This window comes from Pithys albifrons, chromosome 2, assembly GCF_047495875.1.
Source record: "Pithys albifrons albifrons isolate INPA30051 chromosome 2, PitAlb_v1, whole genome shotgun sequence".
Lineage (NCBI taxonomy): Eukaryota > Metazoa > Chordata > Aves > Passeriformes > Thamnophilidae > Pithys > Pithys albifrons.
In genome coordinates this window covers 65049536-65072480 of record NC_092459.1, presented here as the reverse complement: position 1 = coordinate 65072480, position 22945 = coordinate 65049536, and the positions used below count along the sequence as shown (strand labels likewise).

Sequence of the window (22945 nt, the reverse complement as noted above, 5' to 3'; positions counted from 1 at the left end):
GAGAGGCTGAGGGAGCTGAGGTTGTTTAGCCTGGAGAAGAGGAGGCTCAGAGGTGACCTCATCACTGTCTATAACTACCTGAAGGGAAGTTCTAGCCAGGTGGGGGCTGGTCTCTTCTCTCAGGCACTCAGTAATAGGACAAGGGGCACGGGCTTAAGCTCTGCCAGGGGAAATTTAAGTTGGATATCAGAAAAAAATTCTTTCCAGAGAGAGTAATCAGGCATTGGAATGGACTGCCCAGAGAGGTGGTGGATTCACCATCCCTGGAGATTTTTAAACACAGATTGGACGTGGCACTGAGTGCCATGATCTGGTAAATGGACTAGAGTTGGACCAAGGGTTGGACTCAATGATCTCCGAGGTCTTTTCCAACCCAATCGATTCTATGATTCTATGATTCTAAGTGATGGAGCCTCACCCATTCTGACAGAGCTGGTGTGCTTATGTCTCCTTGTGTTTTAATCCTGGATTCTAAAATTAACATATTAAGAAACAGAAATCTATTTATTTGTTAATTCAGAAGATGAAAAACGATGTTGTTTTGCTACCAGTTTCTCATATGTTTGTGGATCTATATGGTTTTGTAGGTAATGGGAGATGCGGCAGTCAAAGAAAAAATCTTTCCCTTCTCTCTCTTCTTTGCAGTCCTCCATAGAAGCACTTACTCTGCTTTAGTAGAAACCAGTTTTAATATTTTGGTTTCAATTCACTTTTATCCAAGGCCAAATATTCTGCCTCATTTTTCTTTGAAGTCCATGCTCAGATGTGATGCTCAAAAAGGGGAAAATTTAATTTTATATAATACTGTACTAATATAATCAACACATACTTTTATAGCTCTCATTTGTCTGCCATCAGAATTTTCATACAGACTTTAATTGTTCAAATTTTGGATTGGTTGACAGAAGCTGTGTTGAGAATTATACAGATGCTATTTTCATTGCTATTCTTTATTTGAATATTTTTTGTTCATCTCTTAATAGGCTACTCAGCTAATGTACCCATGTTTTTCAACCTCCATTTGCAGCAGCTAGGATTTTTGTTTGGTTTTAATACTTCTTTTCAATTCAAAAATATATTAAATTCATTTTTTTTGTGTTCTCGGGCAAGTCTGTGAGCCACTCTTTATAACACTACTGTGTTTTTTTGAACCATGATCTAGTTCTTTCAAAACAAAACACATCATCTCAAAATCAAAGTAATTTAGGAATAAATTCGAACATATGCTGGTGGTTTCTAGTTAGCACTCCTAGCACTCCACATAGCCTTTTTTTTTTCTAAAATGGGCATTGAATTTTGGTGTACAGGGATGTCATGACTTTATTTTGAAATCAGTCAGTGTGAAATTTAAACTTAAAAAAAAAATTTTTAGGGAGGAGTAAGATTTTTTTCAACCAAAATGCAGGAATTCGTTCAGCTCTTTTTGTGCTCTTATCATGGCAGTCATGTACTTCTAACTTTTAATCTTATGATGTATTCATTATCTATCTCTAGTAAACTCTGTGGCTTCTTTCATCCTGTATCTGTAATGTATATATTTGTACAAGGCTTGAAACATACCCTTTCTTGTTGTTGCTAGCTGTTGATTCATGCTATTGATTCTCTTGTGAAAGAAATACATCCGTCATTTCTTTAAGCAGTTTTAGCAAGTTTTTGCCTTCTTGCTTTCTCAGGTCTCAGAGGCTTCTGCTTCATCTTTTGTTACTTTGAATATCCTCATGCTGATCACTTAATAACTCTGCTTCTGATCTTTCCATGAAACAAGACAAAAAAGGACCTGCTGCCTTTTAAGTGTATTCAGAATAAAATCATTATTGTTTCTGACATACCCTGTAAATACAGTATGTTAGTAGTCTTGAGGTAATATCTAAGAAAATTCTTTATGCAGCACTGTAGGACTGCTTATCCTATATAGTTTATGAGCGTGCTCTTTTTTCTTTGAACTGTAAGGCTTTTTAACTATAAACTTAAGTGTAATGTGGAAATATTGCACCTTAGAAATGACTTCCTTAAAATGTGGACTCTTGTTTTTTAGGGAGTAACAGGTGCTTTGGCAGTTTTGATGAAAGATGCAATTAAGCCCACACTAATGCAGACATTAGAGGTGAGTATGGCTTATGATCCCTGCCCTGCTCTGACTTTCAAATTCTATATTGTACTGATTGTGCTTCTCTTCAGCAACTGTGCTTAACTTTCAAGGTTCAAGCCAGGGGCAGATCCATAAAGACATTCTAGCAAATGTTCATTTGTTTATGTTAACTAATCAAATTTATCTGCATTTATACCTTTGTAGTGGTTTTCTTCCTTTCTTTGAGACTCTGGCTGTAATCATGATTTTACCTAGTGTTGCAACTGTGCTGCACTGTTGAACTGCTTCTGAGCACACTGGAAGGAAAATTGGTCTTCTGAGTCATGGACTTAGTACAGTTTCCCACTTTGCAGGAGTTTACTTTTTATGTTCTTTCCTTTATATGGATGTTCCCATGATGATTCCCACAGCCTAGCATTTTGTGTGGAAAGTAGATGCTTTGCTGCAGCCATTCTAGTCTATATTACAGTTTCTGTCATTCATAAACACAGGAGGGTGCTTTTGCCTGTTTATGCTTTTTCAAAAGATGGCTCCCAGCCACTTAATGTTGCCATAGTGCCTTCAGGGACTAAGTGAAGCTTTGCTGGGCTAGAACAGGAATGTTTTACACTTACCTAGTGAGCTTTCTTCCAACAGCTTAAAGAATGCAGAATTAATGCAACTTAACTTTGTGTCTGAACAGTCTAGTATTGCCTTTTCAATGGGAAGCTGAATAATGAGAAACATTCAGTGGGAGAGGGAGAAAATAAAATGAAGAATTAATAAAACAAGTTTGAAAACAAACACACTTGAAGAAAAATTAGTGTGTATTCTCAGAAGTCTGACCATCAAAATCACATAACTAGAACATTCCTGAAATGGTGAAAAGTTGAAGAATGTAGACATATACCAGTGCAATTGCCAATTGGTAAAACTGTCTTTTTTTCTGCAGCATGTCAAAGTGATAACTGTCTTCTTGCTTTTGTGCTTGGATGGGGTCAGCTTCCTACTCTCAGGGAATATTAGAAAAATAGAGTTTAAGTCTATGTTATTTTATTACAGTCATCTTAATTATTTTCTCCTGAAAAAAGATTTGTTCTTTTATGTGGCTGTATGAAGAATGTGTATGTGTGTCAGAGTTTAATATCATCCAATAGCAGAAACCGGAGTTCACATAGGATCAGGAGTGTCATGGCCAGAACTGTGTCTTTAATTGCCACTTGGATATTTTGTATGTTAAATATCAGTGACAATGTAGCTTTGATTCTGACTGTTTAGTTTGCATCACTCTATTTGCACTTTGCATATCTGTGAGAAAATAATGTGGTTTTGTTGCAGTGTTTTGAAGGATGATTCTAAATGTCAGAAGAGGTTTTTCTGATTGATAGGCATTTGGTTCTGTGACTTGCATGCATTTATTTTTTCACTACATTTCTTTATATTCACATTTCTATGCAATAAAATTTCTGCCTTTTATGTGGTATTTTTTTCTAGTCTAATCTATGCTGTGGCTGAAACATCTGTCAACTTTCCTCAAACTCTCGTTCGCAGGACCCTGACCACAGTATCCAAATACATATTTTTCCGCAAAATATTCTCATAAAGTTATTTTTGAAACAGCAAATGAAAACAGCTCAGAACACTGCTTCATGCTCCACTCCTCTCATCTCCTTTTGAATACCTGTTGACTTGCAGACATCAAGAATGGAGAAATTATGTAAACGTTTTCCAAGACAGTGCTGTGCTTTGGCTGATGACCTCTTGGACTGTGTCACTACTCTTGTGTAGAGATGCAATGGCCTGCTCTGTTACTGCCCATGCTGTTGATGCTGCTCTTGATCCTCAAGCTTGTGTGATATCCCATTTTGTGAATAAATACCTTTCATTATTTTTAATTACTCATCTGAATAGCTTCAAGAGGTACTAGTTTTAATAGTATCGGTTAGAAAAAAAAACATGGGGAACAAGGAAGATATTGTGCCCTGCACACTTGAATGCACTGTAGTGGTCAACTTGTGAGTTTAGAGCCCTACAGCATAATAGATTTTAAACCAAACTAGTGTACCCTGAGGTAGCAGATGTAATAATATGTCTTCTGCTATAGGTAATGGCATCTTTCAGATGACTGTGAATTGCAAGTCTTTCTTCTCACAAAACCAAAAATGAGGAGAACTGAAGCCTACATTACACTTGAAATAAACCTTGTAAGTAGCATCCAAAAGTTAGTATCTTAAGTTTTCAAAGAGACTACCAATAGTAATTAGGCTACATAATCCTAATCCCTTCAGGGAAAACATGTTCTCCATAAGAGTGTAAAGACCTTTAGCAGCAGCACCATGATTTGATAACAGAAATATCAGAAATGATCCTTCAGCACATGGGTGGTGGCAAAACAGAATATGCTAAGTTGGAAGGGACACATAAGGATGATCAAACCTGACTTCTGGCCTCACCCAGGACCATCCCCAAGAGTCACACCATGTGCCTAAGAATATCATCCAAATGCTTCTTGAACTCTGGCAGGTTTGGTTGGTACTGTTACCCGGTGCCCTGGGGAGCCTATTCCAGTGTAAAGAACCTTTTTTTTCTAATATCCAACCTAAACCTTCCCTGACACAACTTCAGGCCATTCCCTCGGGTTCTGTCACTGGCCACCACAGAGGAAGTTGTAGACTGCACTGAAGTCTCCCCTCAGTCTCTTCTCCAGGCTGAACAGACCAAGTGACCTCAGCCACACCTCATATGGTTTTGCCTCAAGGCCCTTCACCATCTTCACTGCGCTCCTTTGGACACTCTCCAATTTCTTTCTCATATTGTGGCACCCAAAACTGCACACAATATTCAAGGAGAGGCTGCCCCTCCCTTGACCAGCTGGCAGTGCTGTGCCTGATGTCCCCAGGACATGGTTGACACTCCTGGCTTCCAGGGCATTGCTGGCTCATATTCAACTTGCCATTGACCAGGACCCCCAGGTCCCTTTCCATGGCACTGCTGGCTGGCATTTCAGTTCCCAGTCTGTACATACATTCAGGGTTGTGCCATTCCAGGTGCAGAATCCAGCACTTTCTCTTGTTGAATTTCATATGGTTGGTGATTGCTCAGTCCTCTAATCTTTTGAGGTCTCTCTGCAGGACCTCCCTGCCTTTGAGGGTCAGCAGCTCCTCCCAGTTTTGTGTCTTCTGCAGACTTGCTTACTATCCCTTCCAGTCCTGCATCCAAGTCATTTGTGAAGATGTTGAAGAGCACAGGGCCCAAGATGGAGCCCTGTGGAACCTGACTAGTGACAGGTCTCCAGTCTGATTTCTATCACCCTCTGTGAGCCAATTGCTCACTCACCACATGGTGTGTTTGTCCAGCTGTATGCTGGACATTTTGTTCTGGATACTGTGAGAGACAGTATTGAAAACTTTACTGAAATCCAAAAAGATTGAATCAGCTGTCTTCCCTTGATCAACTTTGATTGAAAACTTTACTGAAATCCAAAAAAATTGTATAACTGGCTTCCCTTGATCAACTAGATGGGTTACTTTGTCAGAAAAGGAAATCAGGTGTGATAAGCAGGGCTTTCATCTCATGAAGCCATGCTGGCTGTGACCAATGCCTCTGTTGTCTTTAAGGTGTTTTTCAACACCTCCCAGAATAATTTTTTTCATAACTTTACCAGGCACTAAAGTGAGACTGACAAGCCTGTAGTTTCCAGGGTCCTCTTCCTTGCCCTTCCTGAAAACTGGGGCAATGATCACTGGCTTCCAGTCAGCTGCAACCTCTCCTGATTCCCAAGACTGCTCAAAAATCATTGAGAGACATTTTGTGATTACATTAGCCAGCTCTTTGAGGATTCTGGGATGAATCTCAATAGGGCCCATAGATTTGTAGGCAACCAGCTGGATCAGCAGATCCTACACAATTTCAAGGTCAAGTGAGAGCTGATCATTCTTGCAGCCATGGTCTGCCAGCTCAGGGCACTGAAACCCCCCTGGCCTGTCATCTGTGTTGAAGACAGGGGCAAAGTAAGCATCAAATACCTCTGTCTTGTCTCTGTCCCTATTTTTGAAGTGACCCTCCTTACGCTGTAACAAGCTCATGATATTTCTATACTGCCTATTGCCATTAGTATATTTGAAAAGACTCTTTTTATTGTCCCCCACATTTCTGGTCAGTTTCAATTCTAGCTGAGCTTTGGCCACACAAATTTTTTCCCTACACCACTTGACCTTGCTTCCCCTGGGCATACACCTTCTTTTTTTTGCCTTATTTCCAAGAGAATATTCCTGTTCAGCCCAGCCAGTCTTCTGCCTCACCTGTGTGACTTCTGGCTTTAGGGAATCGCCTGTTCCTCTGCCCCTAGGAGGTGATGTTTGAAAAGTGACCAGCACTGATGGACCTCAGCACCAGCAAAAAAAAATATTTTCCCAGGAGACCTTACTTACTAATTCCCTGAGCAGCCTGAAGTCTGCTCTCCTCATATCCAGAGCTGAGGTTTTGCTGGCACTTCTCCTGTCAACACAGATTTTAAACTCAGTCACTTCATGTTCACCGTGGACAAGACGGCCACCAATCTCCACTTTGCTTATGAGATCCACTCTGTTGACAAACATCAGATCGAGAAGGGCATCTTTCTGAGTCAGCTTCCTTAGGACCTGTTTCATAAAGTTGTAATCCAGGTGTTTTACTAATCTTCTGGCCCAGGCTGTACCAGCTGTGTGATGCTCCCAGTTAAGTCCTGGCAAGTTGAAGTCTCCATAAGACAAGGCAGAGAACAGCAGTGCAGCTTAGAATGTGCTGCAGACCCTTCCTGCAAGTAGGGTGAAACTGGTCATCAAAGTAGGTCTTTCAGGTCACTTTGGTATTGGGGAGTGGCAAAAAAACTGCCAGGTAGGAGGAAGCAGGAGATCTTTTAGATGCCTTCCAGCTGATACTGACATCTGATATAGCATAATTTATAAGTCATAGTGTCTGTGGGTAGCAGCAGCTGAAAGTAGCCATTGCAGAGATAGCTGCATTCCTGTGTGATCTGGCCACGAGCCTGTAGATGGGAATTGTGTTAAGCTGTGGAGGTCTGAGGAGCTGCTTCTAAGAGCCTGTGAAAGGGGGAAAGATCAACATACTTGGTAGATTTACACCAGCTTTATATGTATATCTGCATGCACCGGAGAAGAGATTCAGAGGGTCATAAATCAAAAATGACAAAATGCCAGTTCTGCGTGAAACTGAACTAGCAACTTGTGTCAGTGCTTTTTTTCACATATGAGTTGATGTGCGTTTTAATTTGCTGGTTTTTAAAGAGATTTCGTGGTGGGTTGCTTTCCATCACAACCCTGCTACTTTGTCACCAGAAATGCTGCCTGAAAGTATTAGTGATTGACAGTGTTTTATGTGCAGGAACGACAGTAAAATCTCAAAATGGGAGATGTGAGGCACTCCACCTGCAATAACTGCAGATTTCAGTAGAACTTACATTCAGTGCTGTAGAATTGAGATTACTTTGTTTGGAATGTACTTCATGATTTCATAGTGTTTATCCATGTTTCTAATGACAGATTTGTTCTCTCATCAACTGATCCCTTAATGTTTAGCATTTATTTATACCATGCGTAACAGAGCAGCTGCTCTATGGGACAACTTTTTGTAGTTACAGGCTGGCTGCTCTGGGGTGGTTTGTTGTGTTACGTTTGAAGTGCCACTCACAGTGAAGATGAGAGAAGGATGGTAATAACTATTATAAACATCCTTGTAGCAGCCATATATCTTCAGATATTTATTGACATTCTGGGTTTGTTTTCTTTTACTGAAACTTGGATAATAACATTTTCTGTACTGAAAACAGTCAGCAGAATGCATCTCTGTGCCTCTTTGTTTCTCCATATGGTTTATTAAGAGCATAGCAAAACTAAGTGACACTCAGCAGAGTGGGACAAATGGACTGACACAGTCACTAAAGCTGGCCTGAGAAGACATTTTTGTCTCTGTTCCAGGGTGTGCCTGAGGCTCCCAAGGTCCTGCTGGAGTTCACTCCCTTCGGTACCTAGACTTTACTTTTCTGCCAGGATTGCTTTTGTTAAAAAAAAATCATTCCAATAGCTCCTCCTTTTCTTCTGGTGGATTTCAGAGCTCCAGGGGAGCATCTGTCTATGCTAGTGATTTACTAGTGTGTTTGGATTTCAGGTTAGTGGCAGGAGGCCTCTTGACTACCAATATTCTGGACTTTGGATCCTCCAGTCCAAATTTCCTTCCTGTTCGTGTTATGTGGGTGAATTCCTGGAAGCACAATTGAACAGGGGACATTGCGGGAGACTCTTCTGACACCTCTCTCTGCATAGCTGCCATCTCACTGCTTGTGGTTGTGCTTCCATACATCACATGTGTTCTGGGCTTTAATGAGACCAGCACTGTAATTGCATGCTACAAGAAATTACAGCTTAAAAGAGTAAAAATAAATTTAGTAAGTAATAAAAGACAAATTGGAATAAATCCTATAGATTTGAGCTGAAAACTGCAGTATTATTTATTTGAATGCCAGAAGCCTGAATACTAGATTAAAGTAGAAGTAAAACTGAAGTTTAGCTTGGTGGAAGTTGTTTGCACTTCATTTTGTGTGTTACAAGCTCTTTGGGATAGGGTTAACATATTTTGCACAACACCCTTTAAATTGATACCCAGATAAGAAGCTTTGAAGATGTACATAGTTAATGTTAAATTTTTGCATACCTGTGTAAAATCCCAGTTGATAGTGAAGTATTAGCAGATAGAAAACAAGATAAAAAATTAACCCTAAGTGAACACTATGAAGTCACTGTTAGGATCATAGTGATCTACATCAATCGTCTTGTTACAGGGCATGATTTCTCCTTTATTTACTATTTTGGCTCCTGCCTCTTTTCTAGCATGTATGAAGCAGAGTTGTCTGAGCTGTAGCTTAAATGTAAAGCTTTTGGAGAATTGTCCATACCTGTGTGTATGCATGTGACAGTTGCTAAGAAGTTATTTGTCTCTGCTCTGAGCAAAACAATTAATTATATGTAATTAATTCTAAAGGAAGCGGTAAGAAGAGATGCTTTTTGTTGATGTTTTGTATATGATTTGTATTTATCATTACTAAAATGTCCATATTTTCCATAAAACACCAGAACAATTGGATTACAGTAGCCAGACAAATTTGCCTATGTAGGTTGTGTTCTTAAGGGGAACAACCAACTTTTATTATATGGTTAATATTTTCAAGTCGTGATTCATGGGGCTGTTGGATATGGCCTGCAGCAGGTCTGTACAACACTGTCCTCCTTAATTGGCGTTTCTTGTAAAAACTTGAGGAAGATTGCCTAGTAGCTTGGCTGAAATTTTGGAGCTTGGCACTAGCTCCTTGTACAGACTGTGAGAACACTGATGATGGAGATAATGTGAAGTTGTCTGCTTACCTTTTCTTTAATGAGCTGGGCACTTCAAAATGCATAAATGCAACAATGGGGATTTGTGTGCCCAAGTATTTTGTAGCTGAAGTGACATACTTGTGTCTGATTGTGGTTTTGGTTTCATAGAAAAAATAGCAGTAAATGTAATTTCACCTAATTCTAATCCCTTTCTGTGGATACTAATTTTCTAATTTCTCCTTTCCTTGGGATACCTGCCAAAAACATAACGGGGAAGCTGAGAATTGCTTCTTACCTAATGAATTTCCTTATACCTAGTTAATTTGCTTTCTCCTTACCTCTCCTTTCTTTGGTTTAGGTTGATCTGTGCTACAGAGTCTACTTTCCCTGTATATTTGTACAGTGTCTATTGCAGTAGAATTCAGCTCTGCAGCTGGGTTCCCAACAGCAGTGATGAAGGCTTTTTCAATTCTATCAATACACCCACTGCACCCCACATACATCCCTTGCCCTCTCCCCCTCCAGCTCCTTAACCATTGACTCTGGGCCCTCATGACTTCTTTTGGAGACTTTGCCTGCACAGGAATGGCTGTTGTAGTCGATGAGGAAAACAGCAGACAGGGATGGAGTAGAGCCAGAGTTGGGCTCCTATTTGTGTGCCAACTGCAGCGATACACTTGGTGTTTGTTGTAGTACATGTGCCAGAATGGCATGCCACAGCATTAGAGCAGTGCAAATATGAAACATTAATTAGTACCTGGTTATGTGGAGAAGTTGTGTAAGTTACTTATAGGTTGCACAGATGTCTGTTACCTTTCTGTGAATGAAGCAGGTTCTGACATCTATGTTTGTCAGTGAATGAGGTCTGAAGTATCTGAGATGTACCTAGAACCCATAAATTGTCCAGCAGCACTTCCTTGCTGTATGTGCTTTGATTTATATATAATTTTGAATAGTTTGCAAAAGCATTGAGGTTCTTACCTAATGTGCTGATTTGAGCTAGGAAAATGTTCATTTTCTTCACACTAGCTAATATGGGGCTGTGTTCTGGATTTGTGCTGGAGACAATGTTGATAAGACAGGGATGTTTTTGATATTGCTGAGCTGGGCTTACACCAGTGAGGAGTCTGGAGGTGCACAAGATGTTGGAAGGGAGCTCAGCTGGGACAGCTGACCCCAACTGACTAAACAGATATCCCATGCTATATAGCATCATGTTCAGCATACAAAATTGTGGGAAGAAGGAGGAAAGGAGGAACATTCAGAGTGATGGCATTTGTCATCGCAATTAACCATTACATGTCACGGAAACCCACTTTCCTAGAGATAACTGAACACCTGCCCCCCTGTGGTATGCAGTGAATTAATTCCTTGTTTTGCTTTGCTTGCATGTGCATCTTTTTCTTTACCTGTTAAATAGTCTTTACGTCAGCCCACAAGTTTTCTCAGTTTTTACCCTACTGATTTGCTCCCTGATCCTACTGGCAAGGAGTGATGAGTTGTGTGGGGCTTAGTTGCTGGCTGAGGTTAAACCATGACATCTATTCACTGAACTAATGAATATATTTTTTATCATTCAGGGAACACCAGTATTTGTTCACGCTGGACCTTTTGCTAACATTGCACATGGAAATTCTTCTGTTTTGGCAGATAAAATTGCCCTTAAATTAGTTGGAGAGAATGGATTTGTGGGTAAGTAATTATTTGATTTATTATATGATGATTTATTGGTAGATTGGAAAACAGCAATGTAAGTGAATGGAAAAATTAGCAGTGGAAGGTAAGAATCTGCTGTGTTATTAATATCAGCATAAAATAATCTGAAAATGAATGTGTGAAAAGCCAAAGCTACTTCTCTTACTCTACCCTTTATCTCAAGTGATCATATCATCACATTTGAAGCTCCACAAGGTGGCTGAACCAGTCAAATGACTGGATTGTATTGAAAGTGATGTCCTGTTGTTCATTCTATTAGTATTTATTTGACCTCACTTGATAAACAGACAGAAACAATTTTTTTTCCTGCTGGATTATTTCTCTGCCAGTTCAGCAGACTCAGCCAAATAAGAGGTCTGGTGTCCCTGAGCCATTGCAGAGGAACAGCAGAGGCAAGGTGGTAGAAGAAAGAGTAATACTGCTTCATTTTGATGGCTGGGAGCCATTAAGTTGGTCCAGCTGCCTTGTCAAACCTCACTGTGAGGCTCTTAAGTTTGCACGAAAGCATTTGACTGGACGGACTCATTTTATATTAGGAATTCAGCCTGCATAAGCAACAGTAGACACATAGAATGTACAGTTGCAGGCAAAATGAACAGGTGGCTGAACAGTGAGCTAGCTTTTATCAAAATTATCTTGTGTGTTTAAATCTTAGAATTAATAAAATAAAAGGTATGTTGGGGTTTTGCAGTAGGAATGACTTTGCACTGCTGCAGCCATTCTCTTTTGTGTCCTGAACACCTAGATTGGCTTACACTAATCTTCAAGTTGGAGTTTGAGTATCTGTGGAACAATGCTCTTGAAGAGGTGCAGTAATGTGAAATATGAGGTTTCTAATGCTAGCATGCTTAACCTAGTAGAGAAACATGTATGTATATGCTTATGTCACACCTGCATGTTGCTATAAATGACGTAAAGAAGACCAAATTACTTGAAAGTATGGTTTTTTCAATAGAAAGTCTGTTTCTATTTAAATGCATGAATAATCATAGAAAATATGGGAGAGTTGTTTGTGTTGTTATAGGATGTATATACTTTCTGTTATTATACAAATCAACCTGTATATTCACAGATAGATAACAGAGAAGTTTGTTATATCAAGTTGTTGGTTACTGAACAAAAACATAGAAGGAAATCTTAAAAAATAACAAATACTAAAGTAAAAAAAAAAGTAAAAATAAAAGATTAAAACCTCTTGTAGATCATACTGACTTTGGAAAAAACCCAAAGATATATATCACTTTGATATTCTCACAATAACAACAAAAAAGTTGTACAAGTAGAAAATGTATTTATGTGCATTCAATTATCTTAAGGGATTTCTTAAGTTATTGATTTTGATTGATTGATTTCTTAAGATTATTGATTTTCTATTTTACTTGTTTATAGAAGTAAGCTTCTGATCTCCCTTGAAGAAACATTGCCCATCCTTGTTTTTTTGTTTTTTGTTTTTTTTTTTAATGGAGCAGCAAAGTGCACACAGTGATTTTTAAGTCCTTGTTAGGGTGTTTTTAACAAAATTAGTTCTTAGAGTCAGTTTTTACTAACCTCTGTCCTTCTGATTCAGTATAATTTATGAAGATTGTTGTATATTTGCATGTAATATTTTGTAAGCAAGAGTGTTCTTGGGAAAACTTTGATTCAGTATTCTGCTCTCATTTCTTTTGTTGAGATTGGAGTAGCTAGGGAAATGCTGACCAGGGTAAGAAAATAGATCGTTGCTGTTAGGGTGATGAAACATGAGGTTTTCAAGGTAGTTTGAGCATGTGTTACGTGTTTGTGTTTCCTTTTTTAAATGCATGAACATGTCAAGGGAAAGGGTTGTTTTTTACAGTGTTATGGTTGTACAACTAAATGGTCTGATTATTTCCCTCTAATAATCAAACACGTGTTCAAAGAAGAACATTTTGGATATTTAACATGTTTATTTAATAATAGAATTGGTATTGCATGAAGCCATATTTATTGTTACATGGCTTTGTGGAATGAGGAATAAAAGCATTTAGAGTATCTAACATGTTTCATAAGCTGGGTGAAGGGACTTTGTTTCTGCAGTGAGCAGTCTTTTCAAGTGGGAAGTCTGTTTTGTATCAATTGAATGAAAGTATGTTGGCAACAGTCTTGATACAGGTTTTGGAGCCCGAAAAGTATCACCTTGGATTTGGATTCCCTTCCATTCAGTGCATCCCTCAGGCACTGCTTTTCTTGCATTTCTTGCCTTTTTTTTTTTTTTTTGGTCTTATCCACCTGTTTGTCTTTAACACTCTCTTCTGCTTTGTTTGTCTTTGGCCCAAGTTTCTCTGTTGGGAGACAAAGCAGCGTAGCTTCAATAGAGGAAAACTTTTGTGCGTTGCCAGCTAAAGGCTTGTGTTCAGATTTTATTCTACAGAACACAAATCCCCATGAAACTGACTTCAGAATAAGACTACCTTTGCTCTGTGGAGCAAATAACTTCAACATGATTTGTAGATCCTTGTTAGATTATTAAAAGCAATAGTTCATAGAGTGGCCTACTTAAATAAACTTTGCAGATAGTCACAAGTGTAAATGTTTGTTCTAATGGTTGTAATTGCTGTAAGATTTATGGTTAAAAAAAATACATTTATTCTGATAACTAGGCAGAGCATGTGGGCAGTGACCACATGTAGCACTCACTGGTTTATTAAATACTTTCCTATTCTATCCTACAAAACTGGAGTCTAAAATGACAGCTACAAAGTGTGCACCAGTCCACACTGAGGTTCCATCCATACAAACAGAGATCCCAGTGCTTTGTGAATCTGCACAGCAAAGCCGTTTGCAAGAAATGCCACTGCATTCCTGCTCAGTGTGGAGTTTGCCTGAACCCTGTCTGGCAGTTGAAAGTCAGTGGGGAAAGCTGATCCTGTAGTTAATTCTGACAGCCAGAGTCCAGGACAGCTATGCTGCAGTTACATAACTAGCTCTTGCTAATGTACTCGCTCATCCTAAAAGTAAAAATTTTCCAAGAGGTACTAGAAATAGCGTAGGGTGTCTGGCAGAACCATGTGGCTGGGAGAGGCATTTTAGGGACCACAGGCTAACAGATTGGCTCTCAGCCTTATGCAACTGTATCCAAAGCAGGAACACAAAATGTGACACAGTCTGCAATTATATTCATTTCCTGTGTAGTAGAATAAATATCTTTATGTCCATATGTTAGCTTACTCACTGTGAGATGGGATTAGTATTTCTATCTATTTTTTATTTATTCTTTTATTTCTTACTTGCCATTGTTATTATAGAGCAAAATCTTCTGCCAAGTTTGTAGACTACTAAGGAGAATAGCATGGCTTGTATTTGCAACACAGTTTTACAAATATAGACTTTTTAAATTTTCTGCCCTAGTTTAAACACCCTCCTTCCTCCAGCTGCTTGTTTACAGTCCTCTGGAACCCCTCTCTTTCACCAGCACACCTGTTCATAGAGCCACGTGATAAGCTAAACTGGAGAGTTGGTCTTGACTGAAAAAAAACACAATGAAAAAATCTCTTTCCTTCCCCCTCGCGAACAGTATTCAGGCAAACAGTTTTGTGTGACAGGAAGATGATGAGATAATGGCACATAAGATGATGTTTTTGCTGAAATAAATATTTATAATATTATATCCTCATTTGGAGTTCTAAAGTGTCATTAAAGCTACTGTGGATGCACTAGCTGATCAGACTGAGCCTGCATTGCTAGAGCAGCTCGGTCTGTCTCCTTTCTCAGCCTGTGCTCACCTGTTTTTGCATGACATCCCAGCAAAAACCTATCGCCCTTTTTGTTGGCTTACTTTTCTGCTGACTTAACACAGAAGCAGTTCAGCCCAAAGTCACAAAAACAACAGAGATGGTACAGGAGAGGGTGAGTTGGGACAGCCAGCAGCAAAAAACCAATCTGTTGTGTTGATCCCCCTGTTTGTGTGACCGTGTGCCATGGCCAAGGGAAAAAAAAAGAGTCCTCTCAAAAAGTTCTTTTTAAATTTATTTTTAAACCTCACTTTCTCTCTCTGGCCTCCATTGCCTGTTTTTCTGCTTGCTCTGCAGCTTGGATAGCAGCCTGCTGTGCCTTTTGAGTAGTGTCAGGTAGCAATAATGTAGACAGTCTGTTTAAAAGAAAAAGCAAACCTAAATTAAGTTTAACTTTTGAGTCCTGTTGTGAACTCTCCCTGCTTCAGTTTCAGGTATCCAAGTGAGTCACAGGCTTTCATTAAGTTTTAGATAGTTTAAGCCTTGTAGCTCCTCTTGTTTTATCTCTCTTCCTTGAATCTTGGTGCTACTGACAACTCAGTGGTTTTGCTCTAATTTTGAGTTATGCGTGCGAGTTGTGCCATTGAACTTTTAGTGCAATGTCTCAGCTGGCACTGGCTCGTTTGCACTTGTCTGTCGTGGCAGCCTTTTACTGCTTCAGGCCAGTTTCCCTGCAGATTCCTCCTTACCTTTGCTGTGACCAAGTGTGAGGACTCAGGCACACCCTACAGTGGAAAGCACCCACTCAGATGGCCCGGGAAGTGCTACCCTATGATATCACAATTGCCATCAGAGCCTTGTGGTCTCTTAGCCCCTCTGGGCCCAGCCTAGATTATGTTTCTGGCATTTCCTTTTGTATGAAAGGTCACCTAAAGTGGCCTGGTTAACCGATTCTACATCACTTGGTTTTGACCCACCTTAATTGTTAAACAGTGACACGATGAGCAAAGTTGATCTCTCAGCAGTAGCAGGCAAAGGAGCTTGGCATTAGGTCTGAGTCCTGTACTGCAACAGACTGGGAGAGTATATATGTATTGAAGCAATTACTTCCTTTGAGTTTTTGATTTGATGTTAACGTTTTTTGTTCCCCTTTTTTATTTAATCACTTTTCTAGTGTAGGAAAGTCAAATTAATGGCTGATCCATAAAAGTTGTTAGATATTGAAGGCCACACCTGGTGTAAATTGCAACTGAATCCTAAGCCTAACAGCACCTTCTGCTGAGGCTGAGATGCCCAGACGAGAAAGGTGTGGAGGGAGTAATGTTGGTGCAGGGCTTTGCTACACTTAGCATTACTTTTGCAGTGTCTGTGTCTCTGAAGCTGTAGGTTTTGTGGCTCTCCAAAACCAGGGCTTTTCTGAGTTGTGTGCGTTTCAGAAATTGTTGCAGTACACAACTCAACGAATTGCTCCATCCATCCCTTTAATCCCTTGAAGGTGTTTCAGCTGAGAATGGTTGTTGTAAATCAGAAGACAAGTGAAACATGAGTATAATTTTGGAATCCTAAACCAAAGTTCTTCTGAAGTTTGTTTTTCAGGTTTGGGCTTTATTTTTGGCAATTGCTTTCTTTCCTACTCCTGATAAGCATATTCCATTGAATGCTGAGAGCATGCTGCACTAGGCAACTTTGTCCTGGTGGCGTATCAGGTGACAGGAGGATTATTGCAAGCTATTGCTGACTTTCTTAAGAAAGGTTCACTTTCTGTTGCTTTCTTTAGTTGGTACACTTGGTGTAATTGGGAAGACTTTGGCACGCCTTTTTAATGGTATGAACTCAAGTAGAAGCAGTAAAATTTTATATGCTACGTAATTGGCTCTTTTTATTGTGTTAGTACACTTCTTGGAGTAAACTAATAATGCTAGCTGTTCTAACTATCTGTTCAGTGCATACAAAGTTGTCTTTCAAAGGGTATCCATTTTACATACTCTCAGAGCAGACATTGTATAAAAAGTTTATAAAGCACCTTATAAAAATTGTGTGTTTAATACACTAAGCAGATAATCTTCAGTAGGTTTTTTTTTCCATGTCATCAGACAACTCAATCCATTTTTTAGTAGCAGTCTTTTTCCAAAAAAGGAAATAAAGCCCAAATACTTTGGCTAAACTTCTTTTGGCACCAGTAGTGTATGTGATATTATTGCATTTAAATGTTGAGTTCAAGAATTTATTTTTTCTATTTTTTCTTTGCTTGATACCATTAGGAGGGGGTTCCATGCACTGATCCTCCAGAAAGCTTTAATTTTTAAAAATCTACCCAGTATCTTTCTGGCTTGTGTTATTTAGTCTCTGACTTCTTTACTCTTGTTTTCACAAGAAACAAAATGTAATGTGATTGCAGCCCAGTATTTTGCTCTTTAAACAATGTGGTTTTTCATGCTAAAGTGTTAAAACAAGGCTAAGGTTTCACGGTACCGAGTTGTTGACAGCATTATCAGTGTAGGTGTTGCTTGCCTCCTCTAATATGTGTGTACTACAAAGTAGATAAAGGATGTTCAAAACTTTGCAGTATTTATTCTGATCCCCCTCATAGTGCAGCTGCTCAGACAGCTGTGCTGGTAGCAACTGTAACAGTGATGGGGGGAAGGAAGATGATATTGTGTTATTTGGTATTGCTGCAACGCTCTTAAAGTCATGGTCTAATATAAGGCGGCTCAGTGGTGCCACAAACTGTGAAATAAGGTACAATTACTGCTAGAAGGTCCATGAATCTGTGCCATTCACTTGTGAGTGCTGATGCCATTCACATCCCAGGTGCCCTTTTTATTTCTTTCTTCACAATTGCTGAGGTAAAAGTAAATTTAATTTCTTTAACATGTTGTGAAGTGGAAACAAAAAAATCATCTTCTCACTTCTGCTTTTAAAATCTCTTCTTCTCCCTTTTGCTTTTAAAATCTTAGCAAATTTTCTTACCAGTAAGCAGGAAAATCTTCAGACACAAGATGTAGTGCAGCACATTTTTATTCACTGACAGGAAGTCAGCATTCCTGAAAGCTGAGTTTACTTATTGCCTTGTCACAAATAACCTGGGTGCAAATCATGCTTGCTTATGGATTGCTTCAACTGAAAGTCAGGTGACAATGATTTAAATGACTTTCTACTGCAGAAAGTATTCAAAACAGTCTTGAAATAATTTATGAGTTATTATGTCAAATGAGAGTCAAATCTTTTCTTATATCTTTGTGTGTTCAGAGTCCTTGAGAAAGTTCTGACTCCACATTATCACTGCATATTTCTTTAAACGTTTTCTTTGTACCTTTAGGATACATAGCAAAAGAAAGCTTTTCAGAAGGATTGAGTAGAAGAGAGCTGTCCTGAATGTTTTTGTGCGACAGGAAGCATTCTAGCATTTACATCAGTGCAATATATCACTGTATTTCAGAGTTGAATTAATTTGAAATCTTAAAAATTTTACAAAGGTAAACTCAAAACTGAAAGTTGGTATTGGTCATGAACTACTGAATTATGTCTAACCAATATTACACTTGTCATAAAAAAGTGGTGTTTTGCCCAATCAGGAGAGGTGGTCCTATTTTGAAGACAAAATCCCCCAAAATAAGTGTGGTCTTGTGGTGAGATTTTACCTTCTTCCATTAAAAAAAAGTACATCTAGAAAGTGTTAGAAATCCATTTGGCATTTCCTCAGTACGAAATGTATTTTTAAATGTTTTTCCCAAATTTGCTGTTTATATCCAGAATCATGAGGGGCAATTTACAGCAATAAGACAACATGTGATTAGAAATCATTAGCCATTTAGCTTAAGTTCTCTGCTTTATCTGACAAGCATATCTGGTGATTTTCATAAACTGGCTGAGCTCTAGTTTGAAAGTAGCTAGGATTTTTAGCTCTTGCTGCTGGTAAGCTGCCTGGGTTTCCATGGCCAGTTTAGTCTCATTTGTTCTTTTTCTGTAATACTGTGTTGCAGCTTAGTCTTCTCTTTCTCAGGTGGTAATTTTTTTGCTGTCTCTAACTATTCAAGCTCACATTTTTCATACATCACTGTGGTTGACTTAATTCTGCTAAGCTCCCTGACTCTTCTGGGATATTTGCAAGTATGAAGTTCGCAAATTGTAGGTCAGATTTTTGTGATTTTTCTCCAATGGTAGTATCTCTTTACTAATAACTTCCATTCTGCTTCTCTTCATTTCTTCCTAAAACTACAGAAACTTTTTCCTCTGTGGTATCCTTGTTCCTGTCTATGATAGCAATGCTTTCAAGCTTTGGTATTGCAAATAAATTTCATCAGTGTTTCTCAGTCTTTCTGCTGAGGTGGTTTACCAAACAATAAATGAGAGCCCTTGGGCTCTCTCCTGTGCCACAATTCTCCTGTTATGGCTCTATATTCTCCTCTCCCTTAATCATAGAGTTACCATTTTCTTCTAGCTTTGCTAACAGACCCCTGTGTGTTGCTGTAGCAGATTTTTCTTCCTGAAGGCCACCTGGATGAGATGTCACATTTTCGTTACTGGACAAAGCTCTGTATCTGGCATAGTCTGCCTCTGATAGACAAAGATTAAATTTATTAATTATTTCAAATTTTTATTTTTTAATTATTCTCTTCTTAAAAATCTCTTTGAAAACCATCAAGCCTGTAGTCATTCAGACTTCCCCCCACTCCTCCCACATTACTTGAAACTAGGTTTTGCTACTTTTCAAGACCTGTACTCAAGTACAAAACACCAAGAAAAAAGGAATTTATTTAAAAAATTGATACAAACTTTATGGTTTGGGGCTTTTTTCTTCTGGGATTTTGGGAAGGCAGGAAGGACAATGTGAATGTTCCTGCTGGCTGGATGGTATCTAAAGCTTGCTGGCCCCTGAGGAGCTGGTATCTTAAGGAAACCTGTCCTTTCTCCTCCTTCTTGCCCAATAAAAGACAAGGAGACAAAGCTGCCGAGTCTATTGCTTATCATCAGCAACACACATTCTCTGATGGAGACCTCATGGCCTGTTGCGTGGCTGTGGCACTGTAGAAAATGTCAGGAGGTATGCATTTACTGCCACCTCCATCTTAGCCTAGTTTCTGGCCTTAAGCAAGTAATTTCAGCCTCCATATGTAATCCCATTCTTCTTGAATTGTTTATTCAGTTTATAAACTTTCTTGGGGGCAAAAACTGTCTCACCATAACAAATGGGGAGATGCCAAGCACTACATTACTAGGAGCTTTAAGGTAACAGGGCTTTTATAGAGCCATGGCAGCTGCCAATACTTAAACATACATCAGGAATTTACTTACAAGCTGACATGGTATTTTAATGTTTTATATGCTGACCTTTTGTGCAACATGTTACAGCTTAACACAACTCTTTCCTCTGCCAATGACATTCATAAATTAAATGGAGTGTACAACTGTTATGGGCTATCCATTATTCTCAGTCTCAGGATAGTTAACCAGAGGTAAAAATAGATAGGAAGGATCTGTCATTCATTCAGAAAGTAGAGGCATTGCCCAGTTCCTGATAAATAAAATACCGTTCTACTGTGCAGAGACTGATGACATTGCAATTTCTGTCCTGTTTATTTTCCCTTCCCTCCCCAAGTTAAAAATCTTACCTAGCTTTTAAACTCTCAACACATAAGAAGCAGTTCATTTTGTTCTTTTGTTACCTACTGGTTGTATTGCTTTTATTTATAAGAAGTAAAGAACCAGGGTTTAAAAAAAAATGCAAATAGTAAAACATCATGTATGCTAGGAAGTTCTCTTAATTCATCACTTGGCAAAGGAAGTAAAAGCAGGCTCCATAGCTAACAGCGTTACTTTTGCTTAGGGTTATTTGGCAGAAAATCCATCATCCTCTCTCCATTTGTGAGTATTTCATATTGACTTACACCCTTTAGCAAGGGTCAGCAGGGCATAGTATGCATAAAGAGTTCAAGTCCCATTTCAAAGGCTGAATTTTAATTTTAGCGGATGGTTTACTTTTAATACCAGTTGAAAATGTAAGCTTTTTATTAGATTTTTGTTTGTTTTACTGAGCTTTTGAAACTGAAATCCAATGTTCTTTTTATGGACAATTTATATAAGAATTAGATTTTTTCAGATATTTCCATTATGTTGGAGAAACAAGTTTTGGATTTTATTTTCTGACTCGTTATTCTGAATCTACAGGCAGAAGTGCTTTGTTTTCTGAAAGGTTTTATGATTAAAATTGTTATTAATGTACACACAAAGGGCGGGAGGGGGGAAATGTTTGTTCATTTCCTTGTATATTCACTTTTGGAATGGATGACAAATCTTCAAGGCTTCAGAAAAGTCAGTCAAAGTGTGAAATGTGGAAAGGATGTAAGTGCATGTTTTTAATGCTGGTAATTATAGTTGGCAAGGTTTTAATATCATTTAGTACAAGTTTTGTGGAGTTGGTTTCCTGTTTTCCACTAATATTCCATAAACACAAGCACACTGAGAGCTCAGTTAACAGGTGTTTCAGAAAGAACTGTTTAATGCTGCATTTTCTTATTTTGGATCAGAACTCTGAAATGTTTTTCTTCTCATCCTGTGATACACTCCCTACCAGCCCGTTAAGATAATATGGTTTGGGGAAAAGGTTAAGGTAAGTCTTTAGACATACCTGGGATAAAATGCTCATGCAGAGCATTCCAGTGATTTTTGCTTACAGATATTTTTTTTGCCTCAGAATGTTATGAAGAGTTGTCCTAGTTACAGCGGCCAGAACCAACTTACCACTGGTTGGGTGTAACCAAAACTGTGTATTCTACACCCTCTGTCATTTCTCAGGAACTGGTAATAATGTATTGTTGGCAGCAGTTGCCCAGGGCACACCTGACGTCTCAGGCACAAGCTGGTTGTTAAAGAACCCTGTGAGACAGGAGAGTGTTCCTGTCTTCACATCAATGACTCAGCTGTGATAACTCCCCTCTGGCAAGGCATTAGCACCTTCACACTCATCCTGAGGGGTCATGTGTGCTAATGGGCCATCAAAGATTCCAAAAATATCCCTTGACTCACAGAGTGAAATCACCCATTGTGAAACTCCTCACCCTGGGGAAGGTATTGGACTTTCCTACCTGAACCTGAGGGTATTATAATCTTGGGGTTTGGGGACTTCTGGTACCATTCATTGGATCCAGGGGAGGACCAGAACCTCAACAGTACTGCGATTGCTACTCTTGACTAAACTGCAACCATCATCCTCACCAACAGGTTTTCCTTTCCTTTTACTTTGCACTCAGGCGACCACGTGGTGCTCAGCACAGGAGCTAATGAACACTACTCTGTTTGTGCCCCGGGGTGCTGGGTTACATGTGTGTTCTTTTGTGGGTTAAAACTAATTTTTCTCTGTATCATTGTATTTCTTGTATCTTTTTACAAAATTTTAACTCTAACTTGTAATCTCTCTTGAGTCAGATTAATTTCTCCTGCCAGTTTACCTTTAAACCAGCACAAGTACTCTATGATAAGACAATATGAAAGAAAAATACTGTAATTTCTCTGAAAATATACTAAATTTGAATTGTTAGTCTGGGTTTGGTTTTTTTTCCTTTCAAACAACAAACTGCATGTGTTATTGTATGCGGGGAATTTTAAGAGAAAATAGTTGTTTCTTTTTGAAAACAAGTTAAGTTTGCTCACATGTCTGATTTTTTGACTTAGTGGGTCATTAGCTTTAAAGAAAATTTCAAGAATTCATTACTGGGGATATAAATTTGTTTCTAAACCATTTTTAAACATGTTAATTAGATTGCAAATAATGCTAGGTTATGTATGGCCAGTATGATTTGTTAATGGGAAGAGTGGTGCTTTGGCAAATAGCCAGAGTGCTTTTGAAGGTCAGATGTTGACGATAAGTAAAATGTTTAGAGGCTGTTCTCTGATTCTATAAAATAATACATTAAAAGAAAGGATTAATATCCTAAATGGCATTTCAGGGTCAGTTTGCTGCTCTGACCTTGTAATTTAATTTTTGCAGTTTTATAAAACTGCTGTTTAATTAATTTGATTTGATTGAGAAAACAGATTAGATTTACAGTAAGAGAAAATATGGGTTGCAGCCATTTTTAAATTTTGTGTGGCCTGTCTTTTATATG

At 38.7% G+C, this 22945-nt stretch overlaps 1 protein-coding gene across 1 annotated transcript in view; it reads left to right on the top strand.

The window, feature by feature from the left end:
* The window catches only part of MTHFD1L (methylenetetrahydrofolate dehydrogenase (NADP+ dependent) 1 like), a 162225-nt gene that overhangs the window by 60467 nt on the left and 78813 nt on the right, over nt 1-22945 (top strand). Inside the window, exons 19-20 of the mRNA XM_071549323.1 lie at nt 2036-2104; nt 11016-11127. Coding sequence (XP_071405424.1) covers nt 2036-2104; nt 11016-11127 — 181 coding nt within the window. The remainder of the gene's footprint in view (nt 1-2035; nt 2105-11015; nt 11128-22945) is intronic.